Source organism: Anabrus simplex, chromosome 4 (assembly GCF_040414725.1).
Source record: "Anabrus simplex isolate iqAnaSimp1 chromosome 4, ASM4041472v1, whole genome shotgun sequence".
NCBI lineage: Eukaryota > Metazoa > Arthropoda > Insecta > Orthoptera > Tettigoniidae > Anabrus > Anabrus simplex.
This window is the reverse complement of record NC_090268.1, coordinates 319,600,677-319,615,522: the sequence shown is the minus strand read 5'-3', so window position 1 is coordinate 319,615,522 and position 14,846 is coordinate 319,600,677. Positions and strand designations below refer to the sequence as shown.

The 14,846-nt window shown below is 42.5% G+C and overlaps 1 protein-coding gene across 1 annotated transcript in view; it reads left to right on the top strand.

Moving 5' to 3' along the window:
- LOC136871935 (protein O-glucosyltransferase 2) overlaps positions 1 to 14,846 on the top strand; it is a 172,703-nt gene that overhangs the window by 39,652 nt on the left and 118,205 nt on the right. Inside the window, exon 2 of the mRNA XM_067145675.2 lies at positions 12,953 to 13,158. Within this exon, the coding sequence (XP_067001776.2) occupies positions 12,953 to 13,158 (206 nt within the window). The remainder of the gene's footprint in view (positions 1 to 12,952; positions 13,159 to 14,846) is intronic.

Genomic DNA, 14,846 nt, shown 5'->3' with positions numbered 1-14,846 from the left:
CCGACAAGTCTGTCTCGTGGCACCATCTTTCCACCTTACGTAGAGAGCTCTGTACGAGCTCGGAAACCGTGCTGGGGAAATTTCCTACCGCCATCAGGCTTATGTCATCTGCATAGCCTTGGGCGTATATTCCTCCAACATTTAACCTGGTAAGTAGTTCATCCACTACCAGATACCATAATGTTGGTGATAATACTCCTCCCTGTGGACACCCCCTGTCTATATTAGCTCTCAACATTACAGCGTTGAGGGTAAACAGAACTTGACGGTGCAGTGAGGCCATAATCTATTTTATGATTAGACTACGTTCTATGGAGCCCAAAGATTTATAGTTAAAGGCCCCTTCTATATCTAGGAATACAACCATAGCAAGTTGTTGCTGATCCAAGGCAGCACTCTCCAGCCTAGAAACTAGCTGGTGTAGTGCCGTCTCAACCGACTTCCCTGGTTGATATGCATGTTGATGAGAATGCAGGGGAAAGTCTCTTAATACGAGGGCTATTTTTTTTTCAAGGTCCGATCGGTCGCGACAGTCAAACACCCGCGAATATATGATGAACCGCTGCGCAGATGTGTTGCGCAACGTCTCTGAAATGACCGTTATGCGCCTCACCTCAGTCCCGTCAGTAGTGAACGTGCAGCGCGCTCATAAACATGGCTACAACGATCGCTTCGCCCGCCAAGTGTGAAGTGCGCGGTGTATTTCGATTTCTTCAGGCTGAGGGGTGCAATGCAGCCGAAATTCATCGCCAAATAAGTCGTGTGTATGGTGAAACGTGCATGAGCGACAGCAAAGTGCGACAATGGTGCAGGAACTTTACAGCAGGGCGTACAGACGTCCATGATGCAGGCGGCTAGGGAAGGAAGCGTGTGTCAACCGATGATCTTGTTCAGTGTGTGGATCAGGCAATTCGAGAAAATCGTCGGTTCACAATTTCTGTGTTGAGTGCTTCGTTTCCTGAAATTTCCAGGTCGGCTCTCTACACAATTGCGAGTGAGACACTTCAGTACCGCAAACTTTGCGCGAGATGGGTTCCGAAGATGCTGTCTGACCATCACAAAACACAGCGAATGGGCGCCGCTTTAGCGTTTCTCCAGCGCTACCATGATGAAGGACCGGATTTTTTGAATAAAATTGTCACAGGGGATGAGACATGGGTTCATTTTGAAATGGAAGAAACAAAAGAGCAATCCAAACAGTGGATGCATTCGCACTCCCAGAGTAAGCCAAAGAAATTCAAGCGAACATTCTCCAACAGAAAGTGTATGGCTACTGTGTTCTGGGACCGGAAAGGAGTTCTGTTGGTGGAATTCATGGAACGTGGTTCCACCATCACTGCAGCCGCATACTGTGCGACTATTCGATGTCTACGACGGGCAGTTCAGAATAAGCGGAGAGGGATGTTGTCATCAGGCATTGTCCTCCTCCATGACAATGCTCGGCCGCACACTGCAGCTGCCACCACAAACCTCCTGCAGCGTTTCCAGTGGGACGTTTTCGATCACCCAGCATACAGTCCGGACCTGGCTCCATCAGATTTTCACCTCTTTGCTCACATGAAACGCTGGCTAGGAGGACAGCGTTTTGACACTGACGAGGCGCTGCAGACCGGCGTACAAAGATGGTTACAGGTGCAGGCGGCGACGTTCTGTCAAGAGGGCATTGACAAGTTGGTACCACGCTACAACAAATGTCTCAATCTGTGAGGCGACTATATTGAAAAATAGCTGTGATGTATCAATAAGTGTTACTAATAGAAAAGTGTCAAATTTGTACTGCTGTTTCATTTCGTGACCAATCGGACCTTGAAAAAAAATAGCCCTCGTACTTTCTTCCTGATATGTCTATCCACCCGTCTTTCCAAGGTCTTAAGTAGAAAAGATGTTAGACTAATGGGTTTAGGTATATACACCACCTTCGCCTGACGCCACAAGGAGTACATGTAGCCCATAGTGAGACAGTCTCTAAAGATTCTGACCAGGTATGGTATAAGGACCCACCCCGCTTCCTGAAGAAGTGCCAGGAAGATCCCATTCACCCCTGGGCTTTTGTAAGGGGCAAAGGATTTTAATGCCCACTTAACCCTTCTTGGAGTAACAAACTCTGCGGCTTCCTTCCAGCCACTTTTATCGGGTCTGAAGGATCCGCTCGATTCTATCTTACTATCGTAATTTATAATCTTCATTTCCGTATTGACGAATTGCACAATTAAAAATAGGAGAGGATTTCCACCAATCAATACTTATTTATTGCATATATTAAGCTACAGGACCGGTTTCGACCTCATATACAAGGTCATCTTCAGCTGAACCATACTTACATATTTATATAATGAAGCTTTGATTAAGATTGTGTTGTTAAAGGAATGCTATATGATGATGATGTACATTTAGTCACATACAAATGGGGCAAGTCTTAGTGTGAACTGGCGTATATGTCATTCTGTACAATATTGCTACTGTATGTCTAAAATATTATGTTGAAGGTCTTAAAATTTTAGTGTATAAAATATGTCTTTACTTAAACTAATATATATATATGTACAAGATAAATACAGTATATAAAAGCACTTCATGCATGTGAACATTCGTTCTTGCTTGTTGGTCAATACATCGACTAACTTCCGTATTTAAGTCTTATTTACAGTTGTACACTTCAGCTGTTATTCTTGGAGTTTGTAAGATTGCATGGGTAAAAGATTTTGTCTTCATGTGTATATGTGGGATAAAACACTTTCAGTTTTAAAAAAGTGCCAAATGGATGGATGAAATTCAGCTAAAATATGTTCAGCTCTGCTGTGTGTGTTGCCTTTTTATTGGAACCAATTAATGTTGTCCTGTGGCGTCCGTAAATTTGGATGACATTGGGTTCAAAGTAGTGGCTCCTTTTCCATTTGTAGCTGTGCAATGATGTTATGTTTATCTGTGGAAGATAAGATTGAGTTATAAGTGATATCATGTTGGAGGAATGTCTAAGGGTTATGTGTGTGAATTGGAATATGTACTTACTGTTGTTGGTGTAGCTGAGTTGTGTTTGACGTGCGAGCTTGTAATGTACTACTTTGTGTTCTTCTTGGGCTCATACTAGCTGCTGTGAGGGGAAGGGAAGGAGGGGTAGGGAGAGTTGTTGTTGTGGGGGTAGAGGTGGAGCTGGGTGTGTTGTTTGGTGTTTTTCTGTTGCGTGTCGCGTTCTGTTTATCGATTAACTTAAGGTAAGGGTTTTTTAGGGCGGGGATAACTGTATTGAAGATGATGTTAGTTTTTTCTGTGATTTCATTTATGTTGTAATTTGGATTGGTGTACTGATCTAGAGTGATGTAAAATTCTTCTGTTATGTTGAGCAGGGGGCCTTTGGGGTTTATGTTTAGGATTTGCATATCGTTATTGATGTTTGTAAAACTGTGTTTATAGTCTGCGACATGTTGTCCTATTGAGGAAAAATGATTGTGTTTCACTGCGTTTATGTGTTCGTTATATCGGGTTAGGAAGTTTCTACCGGTACGTCCGATATAGCTTGTCTCGCAGTTATTACATTTGATACGGTATACCCCTGAGTGGTTGTGTTTGTTGTTGCTGTTGATTGTCCTGACGTTGTGTATGATGTTGGTACTATTGTGTGTAGTTCTGAATGCTATTCTTAGGTTATGCACTATTCACTTTCAATAATGTACACATATACCCCATAACTAACATTTTAAAAAACATAACCTAAGAATAGCATTCAGAACCACACACAATAGTACCAACATCTTACACAACGTCAGGACAATCAACAGCAACAACAAATACAACCACTCAGGGGTATACCGTATCAAATGTAATAACTGCGAGACAAGCTATATTGGACGTATATAAAATAAAATATGGTAGATGATGTTGCATTCCATTTTAAAATCCGTTAAAATGATGATTCCGTTGTTGTATACCCATGGCGGTTTGTCCAGCTTATATATAACTTTAGTTTTCTAAAACTGTTAAATTATGCTGTGAGGTTTATTGTCATATGAAGTTGACACTATGTGTGTTCTGTAGTTGGTTCCGGAAAATAAACGTAAACATGAACGTGGTAAGATCCAAAGAATTAATTCCCACTTCAATATGGGTTTTTAAATATATTGGACGTACCGGTAGAAACTTCCTAACCCGATGTAACGAACACATAAACGCGGTGAAACACAATCATTTTTCCTCAATAGGACAACATGTCGCAGACTATAAACACAGTTTTACAAACATCAATAACGATATGCAAATCCTAAACATAAACCCCAAAGGCCCCCTGCTCAACATAACAGAAGAATTTTACATCACTCTAGATCAGTACACCAATCCAAATTACAACATAAATGAAATCACAGAAAAAACTAACATCATCTTCAATACAGTTATTCCCGCCCTAAAAAAAACCCTTACCTTAAGTTAATCGATAAACAGAATGCGACACGCAACAGAAAAACACCAAACAACACACCCAGCTCCACCTCTACCCCCACAACAACAACTCTCCCTACCCCTCCTTCCCTTCCCCTCACAGCAGCTAGTATGAGCCCAAGAAGAACACGAAGTAGTACATTACAAGCTCGGACGTCAAACACAACTCAGCTACATCAACAACAGTAAGTACATATTCCAATTCACACACATAACCCTTAGACATTCCTCCAACACGATATCACTTATAACTCAATCTTATCTTCCACAGATAAACATAACATCATTGCTCACCTACAAATGGGAAAGGAGCCACTACTTTGAACCCAATGTCATCCAAATTTACGGACACCACAGGACAACATTAATTGGTTCCAATAAAAAGGCAACACACACAGCAGAGCTGAACATATTTTAGTTGAATTTCATCCATCCATTTGGCACTTTTTTAAAACTGAAAGTGTTTTATCCCACATATACACATGAAGACAAAATCTTTTACCCATGCAATCTTACAAACTCCAAGAATAACAGCTGAAGTGTACAACTGTAAATAAGACTTAAATATGGAAGTTAGTCGATGTATTGACCAACAAGCAAGAACGAATGTTCACATGCATGAAGTGCTTTTATATACTGTATTTATCTTGTACATATATATATTAGTTTAAGTAAAGACATATTTTATACACTAAAATTTTAAGACCTTCAACATAATATTTTAGACATACAGTAGCAATATTGTACAGAATGACATATACGCCAGTTCACACTAAGACTTGCCCCATTTGTATGTGACTAAATGTACATCATCATCATATAGCATTCCTTTAACAACACAATCTTAATCAAAGCTTCATTATATAAATATGTAAGTATGGTTCAGCTGAAGATGACCTTGTATATGAGGTCGAAACCGGTCCTGTAGCTTAATATATGCAATAAATAAGTATTGATTGGTGGAAATCCTCTCCTATTTTTAATTGTCTATCTCACTATTCGTGACTACCGAACCTGGAAAGTGGGCATCAAGCAGTAAGTTCAAGGCCTCCCTCTCTGTGGATGTGTATCCACCCGAAGGCGACTCCAGTGAGCCCAGCCTTGCCCTTCTATCCAAGGTTAAAATTTTATGAAGCCTTGCCGCTTCATGTTGACTTTCAATGGAGTCACAAAACTGTCTCCAGGATTTCCTAGAAGCCTTTTTGACTTCTGACTTGTACCTTCTTTGTGATTCTTTGTAAGAATCTAGGCTTTCTTGATCCTGAAGTTCCCTGTATTTATTCCAGAGCCTTTGTGTATTTCTCCTCAGGTGTTCAAGATAACTATTCCACTTGAAGCTTCCTGTTACTCTTTTTGCCTTAACAATAGGGCAGTTTAATTCATAAGAGATAACCGGTCCATGTGAGAAAACTCACACTGAGCTCCAGCTCCTCTTTGTTTTTAATTATATTTGAGGGTCCTCCCTCCAGTCCCCTCCTCACGTCTTCCCTAAAAGACGTCCAATCGGTTCATCTAGGGTTTCTATAAGACGGGATCTCGAGGGAGCCCTCTATATAAAACACAATGTGTCTATGATCTGACAAGGAAGGCTCCAAAGAAACCTTCCAGTCTTTAAATTCCTGTATGATTCCCATGGAACCTAGGGTAAGATCTATGATCCCCTCACTCCTATTATTAATGAAGGTAGGGGTATCACCAATGTTCATGATCTCAAGATCAGTTGTACATAGAAATTCTATGAGGTGCTCTCCCCTTCGGTTTGTATATTTACTTCCCCAAATGCTGTGATGAGCATTGGCGTCACATCCTACTATGAGGTTTAATCCTTGTTTCCTACAGTATATCACCAGTCTCTTGAACTCCTCCGGCGGGGGTGGAGATTCAGAGTCTCCTGGGAAATATGCAGAGCAGACAACCAAGTCTTTTGGCTGTCCGCCCTCTTCATATCTCACTAGGACTGCTACCAGGTCTCTAGTAATGAAGCCTGGTATAGCCCAGGCGTTGTGATCTTTAACTAATATACATGCTCTAGGCTTCTCCTCTGCTATTCCACTGAATAAAGTGAAACCTGCACATTTTAGTCCCATGATATGCCCCTGTCTAAGCCAGGGTTCTTGTATCAGGGCGACCGAAAACCTGCCCTTCTGGATACTTCTAATAAGTACCCCAGAGGCCGTTATGCAATGTTGTATATTTGCTTGTATGAAAGTAATCATTCTTACCTTCATGCAATACTTTACCTTATGCGGTCTCCGGAACGTGCTGCTCTGTCTCCCGCGATGAGTCTTGAGGCTTGGCTGGCCCAGGTTCCTGTCCGGGCTCCCGCTCTTCGCCCCTGTTGGTCTCAGTATTGTCTGTGGTGGGGTTGGTCCTCTGCTTGTCACGCTTGCCCTCCACCAAGGTGAAGGTAGCCACATGCACCCCGCAGAAGATCTTCTTCCCCACCACTTTCTCCACGTCTCTGGAGTCCATGCTGACCACAAGTCGGACACCTCTCTTCTCCTCCTTGCGGTCGTAGACCCTCCAACTGGTGGGATTTAAGCCATGGTTCTGGCGTGCCATTCTTCCCAAAAGGACGTTATTGTCCTTTGGTTGTCCTGGTATCCAGACCATGACTCTCTTGTAGGAAAGAAGTTTATCCATGCCCACAATTGTGAGCCTGGCTCCTTCCCACAGTTGTATACCTGTAACAAGACTGGAGAGCCATGCTACAGTCTCGTCGTTCTCTGCTATAATGACGGCCGCACCTCTCGACAGATAGCAGTCCAGGAACTGAGGCTTAATGGGCCCCTGCTCCGGAAGCTCGTCTATCAGATTGATGATAGCCTCTTCCACAGCTTCCACCTTTTTCTTGGTTAGCTGGTGGTCAGGATATCCTACAGGTATTATGGCCATCCTGATCCCAGCTTTAGCTATCCTGGCATATTCCACCTTGGGTTTTTTGCTGGTCTGCAGGTCTTCTTCTGGGGTTGCCCCGACAGAAGTCGTTTCCCCGCTGGCATCTTGGTGGGTGGGGTCCTCTGTGCCCTAGAAGCAGAGCCCTTTTCAGGGTCCTGACTCTTGTGCCCATTGGATCCCCCCACAGTTGTTACTGTCGTGGTATTAGAAGGCCCCTCAGCTCCCGGAGTTAAGCCCTCTTTGACCTGCTCCCGGGCCTTTAAGGCCTTCTTATATCTCCTCTTCTGTTTCTTCTTCTTCTTCTGGACCTGTAGATTGCCCACCTCTTGAGTGAGCCCTCTAACTGTCGAAGATGAACTATCCGAGGGTATCTCCGAAGAGTCCCCTTCGGTTGTTGTTGTACTAGTGTTTCTCTCGGAGGCCCCAGAAGAGCTCTCCGGTTTGTGGATGGCTACCGTATTCATTCAAGTCCCACGAGTAGCTAGGGAAATATATGTCCGCCCAGGCAGAGCCCCGCATACCTGGGTAAGGCTACTTACTTCGAGAGGGCGCAAAGTATCTCGAAGGCTCCGTTCAAGACACATCTCCCATGTGCCATGCACCCCATCGGCACGGGTCGCATTACACCTTAGGGTTGGGCTGTGCTTTAGCTTCCTCCTCCTTGTATACCGAACAGTTACCCAATGGGGCTCCATTCGGCATCGCAAGAAAGGAGCTACTAGTCCCCCTCACCACGAAGAGGATATTCAATTGAAGAGGGTAACCAGGGTTAGCCCCCTACAATTGTAGAGGGGGACTGAGTGCTAATAACCTTGGTATTTCTGCAGAATCTTCACGTGTATATGTCTTCAGTTTATTTTTGTTACAGTAATGCATTGAACGTTATCCAGGTGGAAAGTAACAGATATGCCCTACAGCAAATACATTTAAAAAGAATACTATGCGCCCGATGGTAGTAATACTACTACCACGAACTTTGAAATGAAGTCATTCTAATGCTATTCACGTTATGAAATTAGTTGTTGCCTTAACATGTTGTTGATTTCCTTTACTACCGATCGATGGTGTTAAAGTTTGATAGTGATTGGTGGTATAGCCTAGGGACGTTTCATAGCCATGTGGGCTTCCTAATTGCAGATGTGTACTCCTAGTGCACTCCAGTCAGATAAGCTCAAATTTTTCTGTTTGTTCTAGTGATAGATTATATGATTTTACAGATTTAGAATGAAATTGTTGTGAGTGAACAGTCTGTAACTATCTCTCAAATAGTCAATTGATACTGCACATTGAGATGTGGACTTCAGGTCTAGCAAAAGTAAAGGAACTCCAACGCATGCATACAGCCCACGCGTGAGTGAACAGATTATTATAGCACTTGTAAACGATTTTGATTCTGATCTGTATGAAAGTGATTGTGAAGAAGAAAATGAAGATTTTGAAACCTCACAGGATGATGAATCATCAGAATAACAGGTCACAAAAAAGACAAAGGGAGGTGAGAGATACAGGAAAACAATGGAAACAAAATATCGCTCCTGTAAACAGGCCCATTTTTTTCTGGTATACCGGGACTGAGTGCAAGTAAACATTTGTATTTGTGCAGAATCTTAATCTGTAGATTTTGTAATTTTCTTTTTTTGATAGTAATGTATTACTTGTTATGCAGGTGGAATGTAACAGATATGCCCTACAGCAAATATATTTAAAGAAGTAATAAGGCCCTTTGAAACCTAAATCAGTGTATGTGTAATGGAAACCAGTGACATTGAGTGAACTAAAGGTATTTTTTGCAGTAGTGATTCATATGTGTTTGATTCTTAAACATTTTTTCTGGGACTCCTTGAACACATCACCAATTCTAAGAACTAAGTGAAATCATTGGAATGTTAAGAGAGAGTCTGACAATGTTGCACTTGAACGACAATGATAAGCAGAAACAAAGGGACCATCCATGTTATGATCTGTTCAAAATCTGACCAATGTTACACTGCCTGAAAACAAGTTTTCTGAATTGTTACTCACCTGATGAATCTCCTGACAATTGATGAAGTATTATGTCCATTTTGGGAACATATATTTTTTCATGTGTTCATGAGAGGAAAGCCACAGAAGTATGGAGTCAAGATCTTTCAACTATGTGAAGCAAGAAGTGGTTATGTGTGCAATATGGAATATGTGGCCTTACAACTCTTCCTTCAATGTTGTGGGCAGATTGTGTGAACCAGTGAAAAATATGACCTTGTGTGGGGCTGTCAGACTAAAACAGTTGGCACTATAATGCCAAATCAGAAAGGAATGCCAAAGCCAGATTTTGTGAAAAGAACTGTAAAAGAGTGAACAAAAATTTCACTGCAGACAGAACACCTAGCAGTAAAGTAGCAAGATGTTCAAGATACCATGCAAGTGGCTTTGCAGTTTGGGTCATGTTTCCTTTGGGAGATAGTGGGTTTGAAAACCACTGTCGGCAGCCCTGAAGATGGTTTTCCATAGTTTCCCATTTTCACACCAGGCAGATGCTGGGTCAGTACCTTAACTAAGCCAATGGTTGCTTCCTTCCCACTTCAAGCCCTTTCTTATCCCATCGTCACCATAAGACCTATAGGTGTCGGTGTGATGTAAAGCGGATTGGAAAAAAAATTGTGTTCTAGATGTGTTTATGCTGAGCACTTAGGGTGACCAACTGTTGAAGAAAGGAATGAGGGACAAGTTGGTTAAAATAGGGGGGCATTCCACAATTTGGAGGAACAGCTACATTTTTAGCTGTAATTTTTGTTGTATATATATATATATGCTATCTCACACCTAACCTAACCTAACCTAACCTAACCCTTGTGAAACTTTCAATTATTATGTTTAATACCTTTTAATTATCTTTTATTAAATGCTAAGTACGTCTAACATATAATTTCCCTGTAGATATGTATTGTAGATTCGTATAGCCTCAAAATCTGTTCAGTTGAAAACTATAGAATACACTGTAATATTCATATATTGGGTACGTTCCACTATCATTCTGATACATATGGAGGTTTCTAGAGGCTTATTGTGATGTTTTATTATCCAGATACATGTGGAAGCTTTAGGAATTACACCGACTGACAGTGAAAATGCAACACCAAGGAGGAGTGGTTCGAAAGGGATGAAAGTTGAGGAAAAAACAGAGACGGCACGGACGAATAATTGATGTTTATTTCAAACCGATATGCAGGTTACACAATGCGCACGGCATCGACTCAGTAGGATGTAGGACCACCGCGAGCGGCGATGCACGCAGAAACACGTCGAGGTACAGAGTCAATAAGAGTGCGGATGGTGTCCTGAGGGATGGTTCTCCATTCTCTGTCAACCATTTGCCACAGTTGGTCGTCCGTACGAGGCTGGGGCAGAGTTTGCAAACGGCGTCCAATGAGATCCCACACGTGTTCGATTGGTGAGAGATCCGGAGAGTACGCTGGCCACGGAAGCATCTGTACACCTCGTAGAGCCTGTTGGGAGATGCGAGCAGTGTGTGGGCGGGCATTATCCTGCTGAAACAGAGCATTGAGCAGCCCCTGAAGGTACGGGAGTGCCACCGGCCGCAGCACATGCTGCACGTAGCGGTGGGCATTTAACGTGCCTTGAATACGCACTAGAGGTGACTTGGAATCATACGCAATAGCGCCCCAAACCATGATGCCGCGTTGTCTAGCGGTAGGGCGCTCCACAGTTACTGCCGGATTTGACCTTTCTCCACGCCGGCGCCACACTCGTCTGCGGTGACTATCACTGACAGAACAGAAGCGTGACTCATCGGAGAACACGATGTTCCGCCATTCCCTCATCCAAGTCGCTCTAGCCCGGCACCATGCCAAGCGTGCACGTCTATGCTGTGGAGTCAATGGTAGTCTTCTGAGCGGACGCCGGGAGTGCAGGCCTCCTTCAACCAATCGACGGGACGGGAAATTGTTCTGGTCGATATTGGAACAGCCAGGGTGGCTTGCACATGCTGAAGAATGGCGGTTGACGTGGCGTGCGGGGCTGCCACCGCTTGGCGGCGGATGCGCCGATCCTCGCGTGCTGACGTCACTCGGGCTGCGCCTGGACCCCTCGCACGTGCCACATGTCCCTGCGCCAACCATCTTCGCCACAGGCGCTGCACCGTGGACACATCCCTATGGGTATCGGCTGCGATTTGACGAAGCGACCAACCTGCCCTTCTCAGCCCGATCACCATACCCCTCGTAAAGTCGTCTGTCTGCTGGAAATGTCTCCGTTGACGGCGGCCTGGCATTCTTAGCTATACACGTGTCCTGTGGCACACGACAACACGTTCTACAATGACTGTCGGCTGAGAAATCACGGTACGAAGTGGGCCATTCGCCAACGCCGTGTCCCATTTATCGTTCGCTACGTGCGCAGCACAGCGGCGCATTTCACATCATGAGCATACCTCAGTGACGTCAGTCTACCCTGCAATTGGCATAAAGTTCTAACCTCTCCTTCTTGGTGTTGCATGTGCTCTGTCAGTCAGTGTATGTAGACTTCTTCATTATGGGTTCAAGTTTAATCTGCATGGGAGTATTGTAGTCGATATATTGTTCTTTGAATGTTCAGATGTGTTCCATTCAGGGTATTGCAAGAACATTTCCAGAAGTTAGAGATTTCTAGACATCTAAGGATATATATCGAGCTGCCGGTCGAGAGGCCAGGAGTTAGTCTTGCCTTGTGATGGTGAAGTAAATAATCAGTGTAATCAGTAAATAATCTGCACTAGTCAGAATCAACTGCAAATTGCTTCAGTGTTTTTTTTTGTTTTTTTTTTTTTTAATAGTGTTGCAGTGTTGTTTATAATTGTATATAATTATGTAGTCATTAAGCAAACTGAGTGGGAATTGTGTGTTGTTAAGGAATAGACTTGGTGACAATAAAGTGGTTTTTTGATCAAGAATTGAATGTATCTCGTGTGATATTTATCTACTCTGAGTAAGACTGCATTGAGACCGATAAATTGGTGACTGTCACATATTTCTTTTTATTTGTTTTCTTTTCATCACAACCTGGACCGAAACCAAACACAGCAGAATTTATCCTCTCTTGTCCTTCCACTTCTGACCTTAAAAATGTTATCAAATCATCCAGCTTTTTCTTGGTCTTTACTTCTTGTTGAATTAGTTGTCTGCTGCCATGCTCGCAATAATTCACTTGGAATGCAGGATTCATTTAACAGATACAGCATTTTGGCACACTTGTCTGTGGTTATTGTACAGTGTAAATTGTAAGACATTGTGAAGCACTAGTTTTAAAAGTTCTCTCACATACACTTCTATTATCAATGGAGTTTTGAGTTCATATGTTTTCTCTTTCTTGTTATGACGACACACTATTCTGTGGTTATCCTGATGAAAATAAATAGCATGGTAGTTCAGTATTCTTTTATGATTTCTCTCGTGTTAATGGCATAACAGGTTTGTATAATAGTTGTAGACCTGGCCAACAGCTGAAAACTGCATATTATTATTATTATTATTATTATTATTATTATTATTATTATTATTATTATTATTATTATTATTATGAATAGTTGTTAGGCTGTTGACGGGTAGTGATAGTTGGCATCTATTTTTTTTTCCTTTTCTATTTATAGGCTTGAAGATTCACCAGGAAATGGTTTCACTGTACACATTGTGGGAGAATCTGATGTTGGTAACTGTAGAACATGGATAAATATTCTGGACCGTAAAGATGGAAGCTTTATTGTGAGGTATAAAACCTACCAAACCTGCTTTAACGTGGAGATCCATGTTAAATATTCTGGTGAACATGTTGCTAGTTCACCTTACAAAGTTGCAGGTGAGTTCTCTTCATTTTGAAACAGATATTAAGGTGAACCTGTTTGTTCAGGTCATTTGGGAACCTACTGAATGTACTGATGTGCCTTTCACCAGTCAAGTCTACTGGTCCTTGTGAATGAACAGAACTCCTCCATAATCCTTGCTTTGAAACTACAGGGAGTTTGTCTTCTCATGGCACATGGAGAACAAGAAAAGAATATAAATGGGGAGAGGGAGCGACAAGTGCTAATAATTAATGGTACATGTATTAAAACAAGTAAATAAAAGGGATAGTCAAATGGAAATGTGCCACCATCCAAAAGGTATAGTAGAACATTGTTGTACCTCAAAAACTAATCACTGGAACTGTTAAGACATTTATCCCACTGCGTCATGATATATGATGGTGGTGATTATTTTTAAAGGGGAAGTACAACAGGGCAACTGTCTTCATTTTGGTGACTATGGAATTCAAGTTCAGCATCTGTTTCTGGGCTTTAATGCTCGTCCAATACTCCTTCATCCTTTGCAATCTCCTTTCTTCTGTCCATGGCGCTTGGGTACGGGATCTAACTTTTTCTTGAAACCCTTTTGTGGCCTTGATCCTCAACTTGTAAGCATCCCTTTTGCTGATTTCCATTCCTTGTATTCCCATTTCTTCCAGGTCCCTCTTCACCTCCTGGTACCAGCGCACTGTAGTTTTCCTGATCTCAAAAAATCTTATTATCTGATTGGTCAGTCTTCCCGGGTTTATTCTGTAGATATGTCCGAAGAACATGGCTCTCCTTTTCCGGATGGTATCTGAGATTTTTTCCATCTTGAGATATCATTCTTGGTTTCCTTTCTTTCTGTATGATCCATCTCTGTTCTTTGGGGTCCCAGTATCTTCCTCAGAATCTTTCTCTCCACTGGTTGCTGGGCTGAGTGGCTCAGACAGTTGAGACACTGGCCCTCTGACCCCAACTTGGCAGGTTCGATCCTGGCTCAGTCCGGTGGTATTTGAAGGTGCTCAGATATGTCAGCCTCATGTTGGTAGATTTACAGGCACGTAAAAAGAACTGCAGGACTAAATTATGGGACCTCAGCGTCTCCAAAAACCGTAAAAGTAGTTAGTGGAACGTAAAGCCAATAACATTATTATTACTCTCCACTAGTTCCAACTTCGTGACCAATCCTATTTTTATCAGGTTCAAACTTTCAGCTGCATATAAAGGCTCCAGGCGGATTACTGTTTGGTAGCGTCAAATTTTTGCGTTGATTGAGGTATACTTCTTGTTGTAAGTGTTCATAGTTAGTTTATATGCCAAGTTCATCTTGTTGATTCTCGATAACAGTGCCTTTCTTTCTGAGAGGTCTATCCACTCCCCCAAATATTTGAATTTCTCTACTTAATGAAAACTTCCTCTCTCAACTGTCATCCATCTGGGTGCTGTTTTGATGTTGGTCATGTATTGTGTCTTCTTGAAGGAGATCCGTAGGCCTGCCTTACTTGCTTCTTCATGGAGTTGGGCAATTTGGTTCTGTGCCTCTTCTATTGACTCTGACAGAACCACAGTGTCATCCGTAAAGGCTAAACAGTCAACTCCAGTTCCTTTGTTCTTGCATCCCATTCGTATACCATCTATTCCTTGTATTTTGCGGCACCACTCTCTAATCACTTTGTCAAGAACACAATTGAATAGAAGGGGAGATAGTCCATCTTGCTGT